A 23,001-nucleotide genomic window follows, 5' to 3' on the forward strand; every position below is an offset into this window, starting at 1 on the left:
CTGAGGCCCCAGCACAGACCCCTGCGGGACTCCACGTGTCACATCCTGCCGATCATAATAAGACCCATTTATGCGTATTCTGTTTTCTTTCAGCCAGCTAATCTTCTGTCCATGTTAATATGTTACCCCCTACACCATGAACTCCTAATTTGTGCAATAACTTTTGATGTGGCACCTTGTCAAATGCTTTCTGGAAATCCAAGTACAGTATGTCTACAGGCTCTCCTTCCTCCACTGTGGACGTCACACTGGGTGGGCCTTAATTGGCCCGCCCACGTAAAATGGCGCCGTGCCTCCGATCGGGGGTGCCAATCAGAAGTGCGCCCGCACGCACCCGCCCATCAACTTCCCCCTGACGGGGGGGGAAATTCAGCCCTGTAATTTCACCAAGTTCCTCTCTCCCTTCCACCTTCTGATTTATAGCTATTACTGGGATGTTTTGGATTTTTTGGATCCACTATAGTGAAGACAGAAGCAAAATATTCATTTCGTCTGTCATTTCCTTATTATACACTATTAACTCCCCATTCTCACTCTCTAGAGGACCAGCAATCACTTCAATTACTCTTTTCCTTTTTAAACACCTGTAGAAGCTCTTGCTATCTGTTTTTACATTTTTAGTTAGCCTCCTCTCATTCTATAATTTTTTTTCTCCTGATTAACTTTTTAGTCATTCTCTGCCGCTCTTTATATGCAGACCTGCATATATCTGACCTGCAACTCATCTTTGCACAGTTACATGCTTTTTCCTTAAGTTTAATGCTTTAAACTCCTTCAAAAAAAAACTCCAATAAATAGGCTAAACATGATTATTCCCAGTCACCTTGGCCAGAATTTTACGCCCCGCAGGCTGACACATGCCTGACCTGAACGGGTGTGAAACCGTGCAAGATGACGTTGGGCGAGCGTCCCGACATCATTGCGCACTCGTGTGATATTTCGCTTGGCCGGTGCGCGCAAAAGAAGAGCACCCGCAGATAATTAAGCAAGCAATTAAGCCCATTAACGGCCCAATTGCCAGCAATTTTTCATGGCCCGTCCAACCTTATGGTTGGTGGACAGGCCAATCGGCCAGGCAGGCTTTGAATTTTTGTTGAAACCTCAACCAAGGGTGGGATGAAATCTCCATTAGGATTTAAAATAAAAACAAATATCTGGGGACTTGTTCTTTATGAGGTCTGCTTTCAGGTGCTTGATTGCGCTCCGTGGACATTACTTGCAGCATTTCTGTGCTTCATTTTCTAATTTGGAGGTCTGCAGCTCCCTGAGGCAGCTGTCTGCCTTCAGGAAGCTCAGTGGAAGCGCTCACCAGTCGGCGCCCGCCCTCTTCCCACCCCCAGTGGCAGAGCTGAGTCTTTCTTCGGGCACGTTTCACGCTGGCTGGTCATTAATTGGCCAGTCAGTGTAAGATCGTGGTCGGGAGCTGACCAGGCCAGCCGGTTGCGTGTGCCCGATGAGGGAAAAATTCAGGCCCTTGAGTTTTTCCAATTGCCCAGCTATAACCTCCTTAGTGATCAATTCTCACATCTTCCCCATGACAAAGGTCAAACTAACTGGCCTATAATTTCCTGTTTTCTGCCTCCCTTCCTTCTTGAAGAGAGCGGTTATATTTGCTACTTTCCACTCTGATGGAACCTTTCCAGAATCTCAGGAAATTTGGAAAATTAACGCTACCTCATTAGCCACCTCTTTTAAGGCCCTGGGGTGAAGTCCACCTGGACCCGGAGACTGTCAGCCTGTGGTTCCATTGTACCATTTCCCTAATGATCGTGGGCTGGATTTTACCGTTGGCAAGCGGGGGCGGGGCCCACTCGCCGACATGTAAAATGACACGCGGTGACGTCGAACGGAACTCCCGACGTCACCACGCCCCATTTAAATTTTTAGGAAGGCAGGGGCGCAGCAAAATCAGCTGCGCGCCCGCCAACCTGTCAATGGCCAATGGTAATTTAACTAATTAGTGGACCTGCCCGTCTAAACTTAAGTTTGGCGGGTCGGCCAGGAATCCCGGCGGGAAGTAGAAAAAACATGAAACCTCATCCACAGGCGGGATGAGGTTTCATGTAGGGTTTTTAAAATTTTAATAGTTTTTTTGGAAATTATGAACATGTCCCAACTCATGTAAGGGAAATTTTTTTTTTCTGTTTTTAATATTTTTGAAAGAAGATGCGATCTGTCTGAGGCAGCACTTAGCCTCAGGGAGCTGAGTGCGCTCTTTAGTGCGTATGCGTGAAAGAGCGCACTCCCAATTTTAGGCTCCACCCCCCCGCCCGCACAGGAAGTGCATAGCGTTTCTGTGCGGACGTCAAACTGGGCGGGGCTTAACTGGCCCGCCCACGTAAAATGGCGCCGTGCCGATCAGAAGTGCGCCCGCACGTACCCGCCCATCAACTTCCCCCCCACGGGGGGGGGAAATTCAGCCCTGTAATTTCACCAAATTCCTCTCTCCCTTCCACCTTCTGATTTATAGCTATTACTGGGATTTTTTGGATCCACTATAGTGAAGACAGAAGCAAAATATTCATTTCGTCTGTCATTTCCTTGTTATACACTATTAACTCTCCATTCTCACTCTCTAGAGGACCAGCAATCGCTTCAATTACTCTTTTCCTTTTTAAACACCTGTCGAAGCTCTTGCTATTTGTTTTTACATTTTTAGTTAGCCTCCTCTCATTCTATAATTTTTTTTCTCCTGATTAACTTTTTAGTCATTCTCTGCCGCTCTTTATATGCAGACCAATCATCTGACCTGCCACTCATCTTTGCACAGTTACATGCTTTTTCTTTAAATTTAATGCTTTCCTTAACTTCTCAACCATGGATAACGGGTCCTCCCCTTAGAATTTCCCTTTATCGTGGAACATACTTATTCTGAGTATTCTGAAATATCCCCTTAAATATCTGCCACTGTTTCTGTTTTGATCTGTCCCCTAGCCTAGTATCCCGGTTCACTTCAGGTAGCTCAGCTTTCATGCCCACATAGTTGCCCTTATTTAAGTTTAAATTACAGTCTTAGACCCATTCTTCTCCCTTTCAAAATGATTGTAAAATTCAGTCATATTGTGGGCGCTGCTACCTAGGAGTGCCTTTACTCTGGGGTCATTAATTAATCCTGTCCCATTACACAATACCAAGTCTAATATAACCTGCTCTCTGGTTGGTTCCAGAACCAAGGTCATCTCTAACTTTTGCACCAATGCCATCCTTGATCAACAGTGCTACCCCTCCACCTTTACATAACTTCCTATTCTTCTTGATTGTCATATACCCCACAATATTTAGGACCTAATCATTGTCACCCTGCAGTCACGTCTCCGTAATGGTAATCAGATCATATTTATTTACTTAAATGTGCGCTAGCAATTCATTTCCTTTGTTATGAATGCTACGAACATTCAGATACAGAGCCTTTAGTTTTGTCTTTTGTTATCTTTGGAACATCTGGCCTTGACTGTTGGTGTATTCTTACATTTTTTTCTCTCTGTCCCTTGCTGCCAATCCATGACCTTCATTTCCGATATTACTATTTTGCTCTCCTGCCTTGATTTCTACCCCTTGATTTGCTACTTCGACCAAAGCTCAATCCCTCACCTCCCTTGTTTAGTTTAAAGTCCTCCAATAACCCTCTACTATATCTAGCTCAAGTTGTTACATTCAAGTTGTCAATATGGCAGGTTACAAATGGGGTCAAAAACTATAATTGACTGGGAAGGAGGTATGTACCCCTGAACACATTCCACTTTAACCGTTGGATGTAACCATTCTAGGCTGAATTTAATGCTGTTTGGAATTATCACTATTACAAGATAAGGTTTTAAAAATAGCCCCTTTCCCATATTCCTGTCTAAATTTGCCTTGAACCCATCCATGCTCCTGGTTTTAGAGAAATGATGGTGGTGTAATTTGTGATCATCTCCATGGAACTTGTCACATTGGTTCTTTTGAGTAACACAAGAAATGTTTCTCTTTTACCACCACTTTCCAATGTTTCTCTGCTTATGGCCACTTAAGCACGAGGCCACTAAGGTGATGGTATAAATTGGAGTGTTCTCCTGCCCAATTGGGCATACCCATTTCCTGCTACAAATTGCAGGTGCTTAATCGCTGAAACCTGAGCTGGACTCTCTTTCTTGCATCTTGGAACAACAGACATTCCAATACAAACAAGATAGATTCCGGGTGCCATTAGAAAACCGGGAAGGCATCAAGTATGAGTAAAATATAACTTTAGTGGCCAGTGAACATAGCTTAATAAAAATATGCAGAGGAATCCATTAACCGTAATATAGAAAGATAAGCAGTTTAATAAAGTTCACAAAGGCTTCAAGAACAGTTGAGTCAAGAAGACTTGTTTTAGAGAAATATTCTTGAAGTAAGCAATCAGGACTACTTATGTGAACAGATTATTTTCAATGGTTTCGGGAACGAATACATCATCAGGTCTTAACTTATTTTGCCTACATCAAAGGTACAGATACGTAAAGGAGCCTGGATTGCAACAGTTCTTCATGGAGCTCAAAATATGGAAGCAAAAACTGAAAGCTTCGCTCTTTGTCCTGTGTAGATTGATAGACTTGCAGTATAAAAATAAAGTCTGTTCCTTATATTCCACCAAGTGTATCGTGCTTACTCGAAGCATGCCGTTTGGAATCAGAGAAGGAAGAAAGGAGGTTGACTAGCAGTTGAATGTTAATAGTCCATACCACACACTGCTCTTAATTTGGTACTAAATTGGCAATACTAATCAGAGAGGCCATAAGGATGGTATAGAGAAAGGGATTCTTGTGTTCATTTGATGTTGATCCACATTGCTTGGATAGGTTTTTTTTGTGTGCTGTGCTTGACTTAGTGTGACTTGATATTGCTCCTGCATGTCTTAACTGAGAAACTGTTCCATTCCATAGCACTAATATCTGTCATCCTGATGAATGCACAACTTCACCCCCCACCAAAAAAAATAAACTATGCCAAGTCCCTACTGTACTAACCTTCCTGTTATATTGATTCCAAGATTCAAACTCTGTACTTCATGCAGATAACTCTGAATTATGCATGAGTGATTGCCTCTAATTTGATTTATAATATATGTGAAAGCATATTTTTTTCTGGTGCACGTGAAAAGAATGATTTTGTGCATTTTCATCCTTTTCATGCATCTGTACTAAAGATAGCATTGTTTTTCCATATTTATTTTCAGTAAATGAAGGGTTTAACATAGAGATAAATTCATATAATAGTCATGCTTGTAATATTGTATATCTCACCTGATAAATTGAGGAATTTTCATTGGTTATGGTTGGCATATTATTCATTGGCCCAGGAATTTTTCATTACCATCTGCGCTAAATCATTGTTTTGTAACATAATGTGATCATTTATTCTTGTGCACTGTTTTGGTAATAGCAAGCTTGGTACAATTTGTTTTATGTTTGAATTCTAGGTTTACTATTTTCGACAGGGTCACGAAGCCTATGTTGAAATGGCTAAGAAGCTAAAACTTTTTCGCATAAATACTAAAAAGCAGGCATGGCACAAGATGGATTTACGGGTAAAGTATCTTTCAAAACATGTCAGCAGTTTGTCTGAGATAATTTGCACAGGTAACATTCGTCAGAATAGTAGTTTAGTTTTTCTTAGAATCCTGGAAAAAGAGATTCTTTTGTGAAATGTCTTATGGTGATAATTGTGTGTTGCTGTTCACTGTCCTAGCTGAACATGCATGGTGACCTCCTATGTCAGGGTCCTTGAACAGCAACTTTTGCTATTGGGTCTGTGAGAATGGCTCATGTCTCACTGTCTCTCCAGTTTTACCCCCATTCCTCTTGTCTCCCAACCCCCCAACACAACAAAGTTTGGAGGTACTTGGCCTCCCATAATTGCAAGGGACACTTTGAGTATAAAATAAACTTATTTTGTTGTATCCCCAACCCATTCCTCTATGGCAGCTGTTTTTGTCTTGTGAAGAATGGACAGGACAGATCAAGGAACACCATAAGGCTCATAAAATCAATGGGAGGTGGGTTTCTATTAATATTTGTGAGATACTGAACCCAGTGTCTCATGTGACAATGACATAGCCAGAAGCTATGCTAATATGAGGCAGAATCTTAAATTTTATCCAAGATGTACAAAAGTAGGCAGAAATTCAATGAATCACTCTCTCTTTGCCTTTAAAGAGGAGAGGGCTAATGTCCATTGTCATCCGTCCTATTCATTGCCTTCATCAATTACATTGTTTGATAACATTGTTAGGGATGACCTGGGATTCCCTGGTCTCGGTAGTTCTTAAAGAGTTATAAATGATAATGCTAATTTCTGCAGATGTTGTGCTGTTGGTGGGTTCAGCTGTGGATTTAAGGTCAAATTCAACAGACCCACCCCAAGGATTTCCCCTCCCGCCTCTAACAGGGCCACAACAAGTGCTGGGCGGCGGGTGAGGGTGAAGAGAGATTTAAGGACCGAGTGTGCATGCCATACTGGGCAAACAGTTGCTCTACCTCTTTGGATTTCTTATTGGGTGTGACTTGGAGACTCCTAAACCTAGTAATGGGTCTTTGTCCATGCCAGACTGATGAAAAGAAAATCACTCTGTGTAATGAGCATTTTCTTTTTACTGGAAAGCTCTTAGAGGACGCAATGAACAAAACACAGAACTCTGCCATTGGGTTGCTCTTTAAATGGTTGACTGCAAAGTCCTAAAAGGCTTACTTTTCTGTAATGGGTGGAAGAAAGTTACAGTGTCTCCCCAATGCTATCAGTGTAAACTTACTACTGCAATGGTCATGCTAAAACTATCTGTACTTACCCATGATGCAGACACAGCCACAGTTGAAAGTACAATATCAAATATATTTTCCTTTTGGCAGGAGCAAGAGCTAGTGAAAATAGTTGGGATCAAATATGAAGTGGGACCCCCATCTCTGTGCTGTCTCAAACTGGCTTTCATCGACCCAGACACCGGCAAACTGACAGGAGGCTCGTTTTCCATGAAGTAAGAGCTGTTTGTTTGTTTTCATAGAAACTAGTAATTAGATCGCAATAAATGGGATTGCCACATGCCCAATGGGCGAGAGTGGGGTTTCACTGCCAGGAGACTGCTGCTGCAGACCCTTTGGGATGGTTCTTGGTATGAGGTAAATAGTAAGCGTGAAGGAGCGAGGTTGGCACTGGTATGGAGGTGACGACCGTCACGGGAGATGGAGGGAAACCCAAGGCATGAGACCCAAGATATGCTTGTGCCTGCCAGAGAGCAGTCATACTCCACCTGGTCTGCAAGGAAACAAACAAAAAAAAAAATAATTTTACTAGCTTTTCTGGGCTCTTTCTGATTCAACTCCTACTTACCGCCGGTATTCACTGGTACCACTAAAATTACGCAGGACTGTCCCTTTCAGTTGTTAACACCTTGTCGGGACCCAAATTGCACCACAGGTATACAACATTTATATTAATGAGACCCTTGCTTGCATTCACTGACACTGCTAAAAATTCAATAGTTAAAGTGGTGACAAGCAGAAGTGCATCAGGAAGGCAGTGCAACCTACCCGCCCTATTCCAGCTGGTTAGACAGAATAAAAACTGGATTGTATGAATTTAGTGCCAATTGGACAAATTTTCCAAATGGTGCAAGTCCATCTTGATGATGAGAAGCAACGGGCAAGGCAGAAATTGAAAATTTAAAACATGATCTTTGCTTCTAGTAATTAAAAGAAATTTTAAATCATTATTTCCATCTTTTTATAAATGGATCACAAAATGGGGGTAGATTTTACATTATTAAGGCAATGGAAATAGAAATTGGGAAAGATGTGAAAGGGAGTCTCAACTCGCCATCACCTATTTCACATTATCACACTAATCAAAGATTTACTGCAGTGTTCCTCAGTGCTGGAACCTAGTTCACTGCACTCATGAAGCAGGATTTCCCCCCTGTTGGGGGCGAAGTTGAAGGGCGGGCGCGCACAGGCACGCCCCCGATCGGGGATGCAACGCCATTTTACGTGGGCAGGCCAGTTAAGGCCCACCCAGCGTGACGTCCGCATGGAAATGCTGTGCGCTCCCTGTGCGGGTGGGAGAGTGCGCTCTTTCGCGCATGTGCACGAAAGAGCGCACTCATCTCCCTGAGGCTGAGTGCTGCCTCAGGGAGATCGGCTCTAAATGTAAAAAAGTTAAAAATAGAAAAATAAAATTTCCCTAACATGTCCCCTCATGTGACACTGTCACATGAGTTGGGACATGTCCATAATTTTTACAAAAACTTCATTAAAATTTTTTAAAACCTACATGAAACCCCATCCCACTCATGGATGAGGTTTCATGCTTTTTCTAATTCCCACCAGGGCTCCCGGCCTGCCCAGCAACCTTAATTAGTTTAATTACTCTGTCAATGGCCTCAATTGGTCAGTCATTACACAGTTATGATTAACCTATGATTAGATTATTTCTACTTCTGCTTTCTCTGTATAATTTCTAAATGTCTCATTATATGTAGGTATTAGGCAAAATATTCAAAAATCTGTAATAACCTGCTGCCAGTTTTATATGTTTTCATACAGGTCATGTGTTTAAGACCTTATCCATCAGTATTTCTGCTATTTCAACCTGCTGTTTTGGGGGAAAAAAAGATTGAATGTTCTCTGTATTGTCTGTAAAGGATTTAGATTGATATTTTGTGTTCGTTTTTTTCCTGACTGTAGGTACCATGATATGCCAGATGTCATTGATTTTCTAGTGCTGCGACAGCAGTTTGATGAAACAAAATCTCGACGATGGAAGATTGGTATGTAAAGATGGATCAAATGAATATCCTTTGTTTCGGAGTGTTCTGGTTGGCATTGGTCATAAATTTCAAAGCTAGCAAGTAATTAGGAAAGCTAATGGAATGTTATTGTTTATTGCAAGGTGAATTGAATACAAGAGTAGGGAGGCTATGCTTCAGTTATACAGAACATTGTTGAGAACACATCTGGAGTACTGTGTACAGTATTGTCCTCCTTATTTAAGGAAATATGTAAATGCATTGGAAGCAGTTCAGAGAAGGTTTACTAGACTAATACCTGGAATGGGTGGGTTGTCTTATGAGGAAAGTCTGAACAGGCTAGGCTTGAGTTTAGAAGAATAAGCAGTGACTTGATTGAAACAAGTCCCTGCGGGGACTTGACAGGGTGGATGTGAAAGGGATGTTTCCTTTTGTGGGAGAATCTAGAACTAGAAGCCTCTCCTTAAAAATAAGGGGTCACCCATTTAAGACAGATAAGAAAGAATTTGGATTTCTCTTCCTCAAAAGGTGGTTGAGGCAGAATCCTTGAATATGTTTGAGGCAGAAGTAGATAGATTCTTAATAAGCAAGGGGGTGAAAGGTTATTGGGGGTAGGCAGGAATGTGAAGTTGAGGTTAAAATTAGGTCAACCATGACCTTACTGAAAAGCGGAGCAGGCTCGAGGGGCCGAGTGGCCTACTACTGTTCCTAGTTCATGTGTTCATTATTTCTACAACTATATTAGTAGGAATGTTATTAGGTGTCACCTAATGTTAGTTAATAGGTACTATTTGTAGCTATCTTGCAGAATTGTGATTGACTTTGTAACATTGAATAAAAAAACTTAATAACAAAAATGTTTGTGTTACATAGCAATTTAACAAAAAATAAATAGTAGCCCATCATTTAAACATGAACGTGGCATTGACAATACATCACAAATACTCCATCCAGACCTGTGCACAATGGGTCTGACTGTGCCCCATAAAATGAGGGCAGCCCACTTGTAAATTTTAGTGGTTTTCATGTTGCAGGTTTCAGTAAGCTGCCAGGCCTGCATTATTTAGCAAAAAATAGCTATGAAGTCCTTCTGTTTGCGCATTCCACACTGTGCGCTTACAACACAGGGAGTATGGGCACTGGACCGAGGTCAATTAATGCCAAGGGGCACAAAGCAGTAGCATCTGAATTTTATTTTCAGTTTCTGTAGCCGGAATTGGAGTGGGTGCCTTATTTAAATTGCCCTTAGGCCATAATTAAATAAAATATTACAGCCTGTGCATTGTATTCAAGTACTTTCTGCTTGTTGCCCACACTGGCATGCACTGAGCCTTGGGTGCTCAGTAAGGTTCTGATCTCAGTGACCAATATTGCAGGGTTGCCTACAATCAGTTTTTCCCCTATTTTATCTACTGTATTCATTCCAAAGTTCCCAGTGAATATGTATTGGGAATGTGATGGATGATGCACTTGCATTACATAGTTCATTGTGCATTATGTGATAAAATGTCATCATTATAGAAAAAGTGTATTTGACTCACTGTGAACATTACATTTGAATATTCATCATCCTTATAGTTAATATATATTTTAATAAAATATTTGCACAGGGACACCCACAGTTGGACATAAAATTATTGAAATTTAAATAAAATTATAGAGCCAAAAAGACTAGCCAAATTTTGTAAAATTGAACAAGTAAATATCTGAAAAGGGGGAATGTGCAGGGATGTGTGGGGGAATGGCAGTACATGAATTGCTCCTTTGGAGAGCCAGCATGGATATGATGGGCCAAATAGCTACCTTTTCTGCTATAATTGACTATATGGGCAGAATTCTTTCCTCGTTGGGCGGGCGTGTGCCCGACCCAAACGAGAGAAAAATAGTGCGCGATGATGTCGAGCGAGCGTCTCGACGTCATCGTGCACTCGCGTGATATTTTGGTCGGCGGGCACGCGCAGGGTTGGCTGCGCGCCCGCTGACAAAGAGGGTGGTTAAGCCCATTAATTAACTTTAATTTAGTTTTTCCCAAGCAGCCTTTGCACTTTTTGCACAACCTTATCCACAGGCGAGATGACGTTTTGACCAGTGACTTAAAAAAAAACTTTTAATACTCATTTTTAACATGTCCCTGCTCATGTGACAGGGTCACATGAGGGGACATGTTTCTTCGTAGGGGCAGAATTTAGCCCTCGATGGGCGGGCGGGCCCCACCGGCTTAGCGGCGGGCGGGCAGCCGATCGCTGCCGCCGAAATGGGCCCCGCCGCCATTTTGAGTGGGTGGGCCAATTAAGGCCCGTCCAGCGGGCTGCCCGACGGGAAGCGATATGCGCTTCTTGTGAGGTGGAGGGGAGAGGGAGGGAGGAAGGGATTCCCTAACTATCAGAGTGTGCTCTTTCACGCATGCACAGGAAAGAGCGCACATCTCCCTGTGACAAAGTGTTGTCTCAGGGAGATTGGTGACAGTTTAAAAAACCTCAAAAATAGAAAAATAAAAAAATTATTAACATGTCCCCCTTATGTGACAATCTCAGTGGATGAAGTTTCATGTTTTTTCTATTGCCCGCTGGGGCTCCTGGCCTGCCCGCCAACCTTAAGGTTGGATGGGCAGGGCCTTTAATTGGTTAATTATGCTGCCAATGGCCTCAATTGGCCATTGACAGGTCGGCGGGCGGACAGCTGATTTCGCTGTCCTCCGGCCTTCCTGAAGATTTAAATGGGGCGGGATGACGCCGGGGGATCCCCCTGCATAATTTTCACGTTGGCGAGCGGGCCCCACCCCCAACTCGCCGACGGAAAAATTCTGGCCTTACTTTCCAATTGCTTATTTTTAATGTTTAAAAGCCTTCAGCTCCCTCTGTGCCTTCAGGGAGCTTCCACTGAGCGCACCCGCGTGCATACACTGACTTCTGCGTTCACCCTCCCCAACCCCCGGCAACGCTGAGCATTTCAGCACACGATTCCCGCTGGCTGGCCGTTAATTGTCCAGCAGGCATGAAATCGTGGTTAGGGCTCGATCGCGGGTGGCGATCGGTTTCGCAGCCACTCCCGGGCCTGCAGGCTGAGGTAAAAATCTTGCCCTGTGATTCTTTGGGGTGAATTTTCCCCATGTCAGGCGCATGCGCGCGCAAGAGTGCACAGATCTCCCCGAGGCAAAGTGCTGCCTCAGGGAGATCGGTGCCGATTTAAAACTTTGAATAAAGGTTTGAAAAAAATTTCGCTGCTATGTCCCCTCATGTGACACTGTCACATGAGTTGGGAGATGTCCATAACTTTTATTTTAACACACTCTGAAATTTTAAAATCCCTCATGAAACCTCATCCCGCCCGTGGATGAGGTTTTATGCTTTATCAGAAGCCCGCCAGGGCTCCCGGTCTGCCCATGGCAGGTCCATTAATGGTTTCAGTTCATTTTTTTAACGACCTTAATAGGCCGCCGATCTGAGAATGTAAATGACGCGGGGTGATGTAGGCACGCACGTCCGACGTCACCCCACGTCATTTAACATGTCAGTGAGCGGGCCCCACCCCCGCTCGCCAAACAGAAGATTCTGCCCTATAAGTGAGAAGTGGGGGTTCTTACAGGGGATTATGAAAATGTTCTTGGCACACTTGTTTGTTTAAATGTAATCTACTTAAAATTGCATTGCAATTATTTTAATACAGTTGACAAGGAGAGGCTTTCTATTCTGACATAGATACCAGTGTCCTTTTGTCCTACTACACTTTAGGTGATCGATTTCGGTCCGTGATTGATGATGCGTGGTGGTTTGGGACCATTGAAAGCCAGGAGCCCCTGCAACCAGACTATCCTGATAGTCTATTCCAGTGCTACAATGTCTGGTAAGATGAGCACTGACTGTATGTAAAATTAACCATAAATTAACTGACTTAAATGGTATAGTCATGAAGTCACTTAAATGAAAGGGAGGCCATTTAGCCCATCTGCTGCTCTTTCTTGCATAGAAATTTGCAGTCTCTCCACCTATCATCTAACTGCCTCTTAAATATTCCAAAGCTTTTGCCTCCACTACCTTACCAAAAAAGCATTTCAAGAATTGAAATTCATAGAACTGCTGATTCACATATTGGTAACAAATAGCATATGTTTAGGATTAGTACTAAAATATTCAGAGGGATTTTAAATCTTTCCATGTTAAAGATTATTAGGATGTGGGAAACGTAGGTATCTGTTGAAGCTGAATCAACTATTACACTCAAGAGAGCTAAGTAATTGGGGATTCCCACCATCGGATGTACAGTCTTTTGCATTGAGTTTGCATGTTCAGTTCCTGTTTAAGCTATTTCAAGACCATTTGCTGAGCATGTTCGCTTATACATACTGAATTTCATCCTTTATAATTACGCCCACTTGCAAATTTTGTGTAGGTCGTCTGCAGTTCTTAAGTCATCAGCCCTCCTCCCCCACACAATCTGCAAAGTCAACCAAATTGAATTGTTCTGAATCTACTCATTTTGTTAAATAAACATTATTGGGCCTGCCAATTGCTGGGACACTTGGTGTATCATCCACATGTGGTATCACTTTCCTAGTCGGTATCTACTACTGCTTGACCTCCAGTTGTTTCCTTATCCATGAGAAACATTTTCAGAAGTTAAGTTGTTATCCACTTCCAGGCTTTATCAAGAATGTTTTACACTTTAGTAACAATCTTTTATGCCAAATTTTAATCAAAAGATTTCTGGAAGACTAACTATGTGATATCATAGAACCTCTCATTGACAGCTTCCCTCAAAAAAGAAGTCAATGAAGTTTGCCAGATAAGATTTCCTGATATTTCATACCTCTCAACAAAAATATATTCCAATGTGAAAAGAAGACTCTATGAGGAGGATGAACCATACGTGGTTGACATGGTGTCAAATTGAAAGAAAATTCTGCAAAGATTAGTCGTAGACCAGAAGATTGGGAAAATTTTAGAAACCAGCAAAGCATAGCTAAAAATAGAATAAAGAGGGAGAAATTAGACCATGAGAATAAACTAGTAGGAAATATTTTAAAAAACAGACAGCAAGAACTTCTACGGGTATATTAAAAAGAGAGTAGCTAAAATAAATGTTGGTCCTTAGAGGACGAGACTGGGGAATAAATAATGGGATACAAGGAAATGGCAGAGAGTTTGATCATGTATTTTGTATCTGTCTTCATGGTAGAAGACAGTAAAAGCATCCTAAGAATAGTAGAAAATCAAGGGGCAAAAGAATGGAGGAATTTAGAACAACCACTATCACGGAAGAGAAAATACTTGAATATTGCTGAAAAGAGACGTGTTGCTGAGGTTTTGTGTCTTGCACTCATCAGGACAAACAAAGGAATGCCAAATTTCAAACGATCACGACAATTTACACGAAAGCAATATTAAAGTCCTGCACGAACAAGGAAAAGCTAATGGGACTGAAGGTTGACAGGTCCCCTAGTCCTGATGGCTTGCATCCTAGGGTCTTAAAAGAAGTGGCTGCAGAGATAGTGGATGCATTGGTTGTAATCTTCCAAAATTCCCTTGATTCTGGAGAGGTTCCAGCGGATTAGAAAATGCAATATAATGCCCTACGTTCGCTCTCCTCCACCATCCCGTCTCTCATTCTCCCCCACCTCCCTGTCTTTCACATTCACTCTCTTCCACTTACCCAACTCTTTCTTGCTCTCCCACACCTCCCCATCTCACCCTCTCTGTCAACCCCCACCACCCAGTCTCTCACCCTCCTCCACTTCCCCTACTCTCTCTTGCTCACCCCCACTTTTACGTCTCTCTCACTCTCTCCACCCCCAGCTTTCTGTCTTTCTTTCTCCCCCATCTCTCTCGCTCTCCCCACTTCCCTCTCTCACTTTCACTCTCTCCATCTCTGTCTCCATCACCTCCACATCTCTCACTCTTGCTCTCCCCCACCACCCCATCTCTCTCACTTTCCCATCTCTCCATCTCTCACTTCCCCACCTCTTGGCCAGGATTTTCCCCTCGACGATTTGGGGGCGGGGGCAGGGCCCGCTCACCGAGGGGAAAATGACGCGGGATGATGTCGAGAGGGAACCCCCACCGCCCCGATGTCATCCCGGTCCCTTTAAATATTCACGAAGGCGGGCGGACAGCGAAATCAGCTGTCCGCCCGCCGACCTGTCAGTGGCCAATTAAGGCCATTGACAGACTAATTAACCTTATTACCCTGCTCGGCCAACTTTAAGGCTGGCAGGCAGGCCAGGAGCCCCAGCGGGCTGCAGATTATTAATGAAACCCCGTTTCGGTGGTGGGGGTCGGCTGCCTGCCCGCCCCCGAGCCAGTGGGGCCCGCCTGCCCATCGAAGTAAGAATTCTGCCCCTTGTCTCTTTCACACCCAATATTCCCCAGTTTTCTCGCTCTGTCACCTCATTCCCACCATTCCATTTTTCCTTCCCTTCCCTCAATCCTCTCTTCTTCACTCATCTCCTACCCCCTCCATCCCCTTGCTCTCTGTTTCTCCATATCTCCAAACCTCTGCAATATCTTTGGGAAGATACTTGATTTGTTCCTTAAAGTTGCCTTGTCACGATAACACATTTGACATCAAAAATTCACTGGAGAGAATTATAGACATGAGCTCACTTTCCAATGTGACACTTTAGAAGGATAAAATAGCTTTGGAGGGAGTGAGGAGTAGATTTCCCAGAGTGAGAACAGGGGTAGAATTGGGTGATTGTGGAGGTGTGCAGGTGCATAAATTTGAAGGGTTCTGTTGAAGGGTCATGTGGACCCGAAACGTCAGCTCTTTTCTTCTCCACCGATGCTGCCAGACCTGCTGAGTTTTTCCAGGTAATTCTGTTTTTGTTTTGCATAAATTTGTGCTGGTTTGCCAGCACCATCCCACCTCCTGGGCCGTTTTTCCGGAGGTGGGATTGAGACGAATGGGCCACTTCCACCCTCAAACTATGGTTGGATAATTAAGATAGTTAACTGGCCAATGAAGGCCAATTTTCCACATGGCCTGGGTTCCCTCCCCGCCACAGCGTCATGAAAGGTGTTACAGCAGTAGATAAGGGGACCAGCGCTTAAGGCATTGTAAAAGTGCTGAGAGGGCACCTCAAAATGGAAGCAGTCTCTCTCTCTCTCTCTTACCTGAAATGGCAGGCTGCAGCCCCTTCCGAGCTGGAGGGCCTCTTATTTGGGGAGACTGGGATATGGGGGAATGATCTAAAAAATTAGAGCCAGACCTTTCAGGAGTGACATTAGGAAACACTTTACACACAAGGTGTGCTAGAAGTTTGGAATTCTCTTCCGTAAATGGCAGTTGATGCTAGTCCAGATGAAAACTTTAAATCTGAGATTGATAAATTTTTGTTAACCAAAGGCATTAATGGATATTGGGCAAAGGCGAGCATGTGGAGTGAAGTCACGGATCAGCCATGATCTCATTGAATGGCGGAGCAGGCTTCAAGGATGTGCCTCTGTTCCTAGAATTTTACAGTGAACTACCTAAAAGCGATGTATTCAATTTTTAAAGTATTTCAAATATAATTAAAATCAAACCTGGTTCAGCGTATGATCTGTGAATATTATTACAGGCTTAGAAGCTCATGTTTTGCCTTTCTACTTTCAGCTGGGATAATGGAGACACTGAAAAGATGAGCCCTTGGGATATGGAAGTGATACCAGCTGATGGTATGTGCAGAGAAAACTCAAGAATCATCCAAGAATATTTTTGCTTTAACTACAACTTATAGTCTATCAAACATTAGATATCAGATATGTGCATAATAGAGATCACTGGTAAGTGTGTGTGTGTGTGTGTGTGTGTTTCTGTTTTTTCTCTTTCATGTGGTGCTGTTTTTGTATAGCAATGGCCAGGTACTTCATACTAACTGAATCACAGGAGGAACCACTGCCCATAACCATATACCTTGTGCAGTGTTTTGTCTATGTCCCACTTTTTATATCATTTGGGTTTTTATATGCAAAACACATAACTGCTTTTATTAAAATGGAAATTATAGAAACAGTTATACACAACTTGCAGTTATATATTAGATTTTATGATTTTCCATAGCTAATCCCAAGTGTTATAAAGTAGAACTAGAAAAATGAGGAATACTATTGCTCAATTTATTTTTATATGAACATTAGCACGCTTTAATTATGATGTGGAAATGTTATTGCAATCTTCAGAAGATCAAAGACTAAGAAAGTGAAAGTGAATTGCTACTCCAGGGTAAAAAAGGCTTGTGTAACAGCAATCGTTGTATAGCATGTTCTGAGTATCTGATCATTAGCTGTCAGACTATTATGTGTAGACAGTGAATATTACAGGGCAGTTTAGCAATTAAAACTTGATCATCCCAGTCATAAAGTTACAATTTTTGTGTCTTGGGTTGACTGTTGTGGTGAGGGATCAGTTTGAGGCACATTTCCTTGGCTAGTATGTGAGGCGATTGGCAGAACTAGCACTGTGTTGCATTCAGATTGTTTCCTGCAGATTGATCATGGAGCAGTCTTTGTAAACTTATTGGTCAAAATGTGTTCTTGTGAGGTCACCTTTCAAAAATTGGCAACGATGTAATAGGGGAAGATTTCAAGACACACCACGTAAAGGCACATAAAGTAGCCTTTACATATTATTTTCAAATTTTTTTCATAATGTCATCGCCTGAGTATGTATAGGTGGATCTTGAGGTAAGATTTGAATAGGAGGAAAGAAGATGCAAATGGTGGAGACTGGTGTGAAAATGCTACAGTAGGTAAGCTGTATTGTTTTTGTGGATGTGATTGGTGATGGCTTTTGATGATGTTTGCTGATGTGATGTTGTAAATCACGATCATGGCTGTTTCAATTCCGCTCCTCAGTGGTCAGCTGAGGTGGTCATATATCAGCCCCTCCTCTAACCAGAAGAGCTGTCCTCTTGGCTGTACAACAGCAATGTAAATTTGGCAATAATATTTTATAATATGCATTGATAAGTTTTGACCATTAGATCCATTGGTTGTCAGAATGTAAGAAATAATACTGTTTGAATGTTTACTTGGCTGCCTGTTTTAATTTCTAGCATGTTATAAAATAAGGTGCACTAAATATATCTATTTGTTATATTAAATGTGCCATTTACTACTCTGAGCCCTATATCAATATTTCTAATGGAAAAATCCATTTTAAAATGCCTGAATTGCTGGGGAGGACACTATTGGGAGCTGAGCATTGCAGAGTTGAGTTGAGAAGACACACCTTGCTCGCCATATCCCATTGAACAGGATCCTAACTATCTTTTCTCTACAAATTACTCAGAATGCTTTCTGGGAATAAAGTCATCCATCATTTTTTCCTAATATGTAAAATTTCTAACAAAGTTTTAAACAAAATTAGAAATTCTGAAGAGTGCCTGCTTCACAATAACATGATTAAATTTATCCATTGAATTAACTTTCATGCCTTCATTAAAGTTTTTAGCGCAAAGCCTCAACTTCTGAAAATGCTGGGTTTGGATTCGATACTTTTGCACAGAGCTGTGCAATTTCCCAGGACCATTCAGTCAACCAGCAGCTAGAATCCTTTTCTCAAGCTTTTAATAGGTCCTGTTAATTTCTTTTCCAAAATTATTTGATATTACACAAATATTCAAAAGCAGGTTGAGTCATTAATTTAAGTGAGACTTCACAGACCGTTGTCATTGGTCCCTTAATTTGTGGATGACATCTACTCAGAACCTCAAGTTCTGCCATGGATCTTCGTATGCCTGAATAGACTAATTTTCAACCCACAGATCTTTGAGCTCACGGAGTAGGATGTCCCACAAGGTAGTGAGATTCAGAGTGCAGGATTTCCTTTTTCCTTCTCTGCCGTTGCTCTTCATCATCATAAAGACATTGTGACTCAAAGGCTAATGCAGCTTGATGGATAAGTTGTCGCCTTCTTAAATGAGTGGCAGCAAGCTACTCCCAGTCACTAATGTCAATGCTGCTGTGTTTCAAGAGAGCTTTCGGGGGAAATGCTTTCCGGCCATCCGGACACAGTATCCAGTCCAATTGAAGTTGATTTTGCAGGAATTTTGCCTGAATGCTTGTGGAGCTAGCTTCAAGAACACTAGCATTTGCTCGATGGTCCTCCCATTGACTCCGGATGTTGTGCCAGAAGCATTGTTGATGGAATTTTTCTAGCACTCTTATGTGTTGCTGATGTACACTTAACAGATTATTCAATGACAGAGCTTTTAATTTTTACATTTTTTGTAATGTGATGGAAATCTGTAACTATTAGATCTTTGACGGCAGTGCACATGACAAGTTGGAGACCATGGTCTCTCTCATCCATCTGTTTCCTTCATCTTGTTGTTTCTCTCACTGTCCTCTTCTGCTTTTCTCTTTTTCTCTATTGCTTCTGTCTCCTTAAATTTCTTCTGTTTTTCCCTGACCTCTTCTACTCTGTCTGCCTTTTCCTTCTTTCGTTTGGGTGGAAAAGACGATAATAATAGCTGAAGCCTTTAGTTTGGGTTGGAGTTATGAGTAAAACTTGGCTCTCAGGCTCCTTTCACATTCGCCCACCACTTATGCTTCAGTAACCCTTCTTTTTGACTGCTTTGCCATCCCACTGTATTAACTCACTGGTTAACAAAGCCATAAAAAAGTGCAAACAAAGCACTAGGATCTTTTCTAGAGGAACATAATTAAAAGTCAGACAAGTTATGTTGAAATTTTACATAGAGCCGTCGTTAAACCACACCTAGGAATTTTGAGCATGGTCCTGGTCTCCATATAACAAAAAGGATATAGAAGCACTGGTGAAAGTGCAAATAAGATTTACAAGAATGATACCAGAACTATGAGGGTACAACATCAGGAAAGGCTGAACAGGCTTTAGCTCTTTTCTCTAGAAAGCAGAAGATTGGGAGGTGACCTGATGGAAGTCTTCAAAATTATGAAGGGGTTTCACTTTTTTCTCATTGACTCTTGTGTGTCCAGCTACACCTTTATGCACATAGCCAGTTGCTATTTTTGTTTTGACGAGTAGTTTGTCGTAAACTTTATCTGAATTGGATTTGGTTAGTTTTGACCCTTTGTAAGAGAATGCCAGAAATGTATTATTTCCTTTGGATTAACTGTACTTATTGTATTTCAGCTGTTTTCCCCACTGAACCTGGGTCAAGTGTTCCCTTGACTGCTGCTGAGCATAAGATACAGCTGTACAAATCTCAGGAAGGAGAATGGGGCTGCAGGAAGAGAGATGCTGAATGTGAAAGAATTCATGGTGGGATCAGTCAGCTCATAACTCTTGGTATGTTCTTATCCAAGGAAACCTGAAGTAACTAAATTAAAATCAAACATACAGTTGGAATATGAAGCTTTGACCAAACTCTTAAATGTCCTTTTAAGTTAATTTCACTTCATTTTCATAACCCCACTCTCCATGCTCCATGTGTCCGCACGTTACTAGCTAAATCCTGCACCAGAAATCTTTTTTTCCAGGCTTCTGCCAGTGCTTCTGTAAGTAATTAGGAAGCGTATGATATTGACTCGAGCGGTTAAGGTCTCCAATTCTTTTCATTTAATATCCGAAAGCAACAGTATGTTGTGATTTAATAGTTCAACTTTGATGAAGAACTGCACTTGAAACATTAAACCCGTCTGTTCTTTTCAGAAAATGATTGTCCTGTATATTTCCAGAATTTTTTGTTTTTATTTAAGTAAATTGTTATGCATGCCCATGCTATGATCCTACTGTTAATAATAGTTTCGGTGAAAAAGCTAACTAGAAATTATTAATTTCTATAGTTTACCATATATGCTTACATAAAGGGTAACTCCCAAAAGTTCTGACTCTTTCCCTTCAGTTTGACCTCCCTTTTGGTATTTCTAACATCCCTTTTTGCTTCCTTTCTATAACTTTGATAATGCAGTTCTTTTTCTATTATTCCCTCATATACCTCCTTTTTCAATATCAATTTAGCTCTAATCTCCTTATTTATCCATGGAATCACTACCATTGACATCTCCTCAACGTTCATTACTCCTAATTGGAATGCATTTCATCTGTAGTGCATCCATTTTAACATTAAATATCGCTGATTACTGGTCCACTCCTGGATCTACCATTTTTACGAATATTTGATTTGGTCTAGGTCCATTGAAGTTCAATAATTTCCAGTCCAACAGTCTTACCTTTGGCTCCTATTTAGTCATCTATATTGTGGATATGGTAGCATAGTGATTCTGTTACTGGACTGATAATCCAAAGGCCTGGACTTTCCGGGGACACAAGTTTACATATCACAGCAACAACTTAACAATTTAAATTCAGTTAATTAATAAACCTAGAATCAAAGCCATAGTAATGGCAACTCTGAAATTACCAGATTGTCATAAAAACCCATTGGTTCACTTTTATGAACCAAAGTGAAGTGATTCGCTTCAACGTCTTTTAGGGAAGAGAATCTGCTGAGCTTACCTGATCTAAGACCACTGGGGAAGCTATCACCTTCACCCCTGCCAGATCATTGCTAAGGAGCAGGTCAACCCCATCCACTTGTACACTATGGATAATCTTCATGGTTACTGGCTGTGGAATATGGTCGCACTCCGGGTGCACCCAATTTAAAGGAATGGGCATATAACTTTCCCTGATACCATTCACTAATACTTTAGCATTCAGTAGACTCTCTGTGGATAGGTCATGCTTTTCCCCAGCAAAAGGGATTAGGTGGCCCCTGTATCCTTAAATATGACTTAGAGCTTACTTGCCTCACCCGAGGAGAATGGGGTCACTTTTCCTTTAGGCAAAAAAATCCCTGGTAACTCTCAGGAATTTTGTTAAACTCTCCTGCGCTCACAGAGGTATGTGTACAGGGACTTACTGCCTCGATTAGAGCCACAGGCTTGTCTGCTGTGCATTCTGTCAGGGCCCCTTTTTCTGCACTGGTCTGGTGTACCCTAACAAGTCCTATGAATTTTCTCTATAATTTCCAGCTCGAAGGTGACCTGCCTTATTGCAACGGTAACCCACAGGATTTAAGGGTTCACTCCTAATCCAAGCACTTTCCTTTTTGGCCTGAGAAGGGCCCCCTGTGTTTCCAGCTTTCCGTTCTCACCCATGGCTCTTCGTCTCCCTGTCACCCTCCCACCTTCTATCTTTTTCAAGTTTTTGGGGGTGACTAGCAAGTGTTTCCCTTCAGGCAAGGGCTTGTGGACAAGTTCATAATCATGAGCTAAAGTTGCTGCCTGCCTTAGTCTTGAAACTTTATGTTCCTCCATGTGGGTTATTATGGAAAGAGGACAAGAGTATTTGAACTCCTTGGGGAGAATCACTGCTTTGAGGCTTTCATGAGTGGATTCTATCTTAAACGCCCATACCCACCGGTCGAAAGCAAGTTGCTTAAACCTGTCAAATGCTCTGTATGTTTGGTTGGGCCATTTTTGGAAAGTTCAGTATTTTTGGCAGTACACTTCCAGTACCAGCTCATATACACCCAGGATAGCATTTTTGATCATCTTGTAATTTGACAAACTCATCAGACAATGGGGAATAAACCTCATGGGCCTTCCCTGCTAATTTGCTTTGCAGTAGCAGGGCTCAGTTCTCCACTGGCCACTTGCAAGCTTTTCAAATGAGACGAAAAATGTTTCCACCTTCTCCTCATCAAATTTTGTTATCAACTGAGACGTGGGTGAGGGAGGGGCAGGATTGGCAGCTCAACATTCCGGAATATCGAATCTTCAGGCGAGACAAGGGAGGGGGTAAAAGAGGAGGAGGCATTGCATTATTAGTTATGGAGTCAGTTACTGCAGTAAGGAGAGATGATATCTTGGAGGGGGCATCGAATGAAGCTTTGTGGGTAGAGTTTAGGAATAAAAAAGGGGCAGCCACATTGTTAGGTGTTTATTATAGACCGCCAGATAGTCAGCGGGAAATTGAAGAGCAAATATATGCACAGTTTGCGGAGGTGTGTAAAAACAATAACAATAGGGTAATTATATTAATTATATTAGATGATTTCAACTTTCCCAAAATTAATTGGGATAGACGTAGTGTTAAGGGCTTGGATGGAGTGGATTTCTTGAAATGTGTACAGGAGAACTATTTAGGTCACTATGTGGAGGGTCCAACAAGGGACGGTGCAGTGCAGGACCTAATTCTGGGGAATGAAGCTGGAAAGGTGGCTGAGGTGGTGGTGGGGAAGCATTTTAGTGATAGCGACCACAACATGATACAGTTTAAGTTTGTTATGGGCAAAAAAATATACAAGTTGCAAAAAAATGTTTTGGATTAGGGGA

At 42.0% G+C, this 23,001-nt stretch overlaps 1 protein-coding gene across 1 annotated transcript in view; it reads left to right on the forward strand.

Moving 5' to 3' along the window:
* The window catches only part of phip (PHIP subunit of CUL4-Ring ligase complex), a 244,017-nt gene that overhangs the window by 171,138 nt on the left and 49,878 nt on the right, over positions 1–23,001 (forward strand). Inside the window, exons 25-30 of the mRNA XM_078542472.1 lie at positions 5,441–5,548; positions 6,867–6,991; positions 8,697–8,779; positions 12,490–12,601; positions 16,349–16,410; positions 19,853–20,008. Of these exons, the coding sequence (XP_078398598.1) occupies positions 5,441–5,548; positions 6,867–6,991; positions 8,697–8,779; positions 12,490–12,601; positions 16,349–16,410; positions 19,853–20,008 (646 nt within the window). The remainder of the gene's footprint in view (positions 1–5,440; positions 5,549–6,866; positions 6,992–8,696; positions 8,780–12,489; positions 12,602–16,348; positions 16,411–19,852; positions 20,009–23,001) is intronic.

The sequence above is a fragment of the Cetorhinus maximus genome, chromosome 5 (assembly GCF_964194155.1).
Source record: "Cetorhinus maximus chromosome 5, sCetMax3.hap1.1, whole genome shotgun sequence".
Taxonomy (NCBI): domain Eukaryota; kingdom Metazoa; phylum Chordata; class Chondrichthyes; order Lamniformes; family Cetorhinidae; genus Cetorhinus; species Cetorhinus maximus.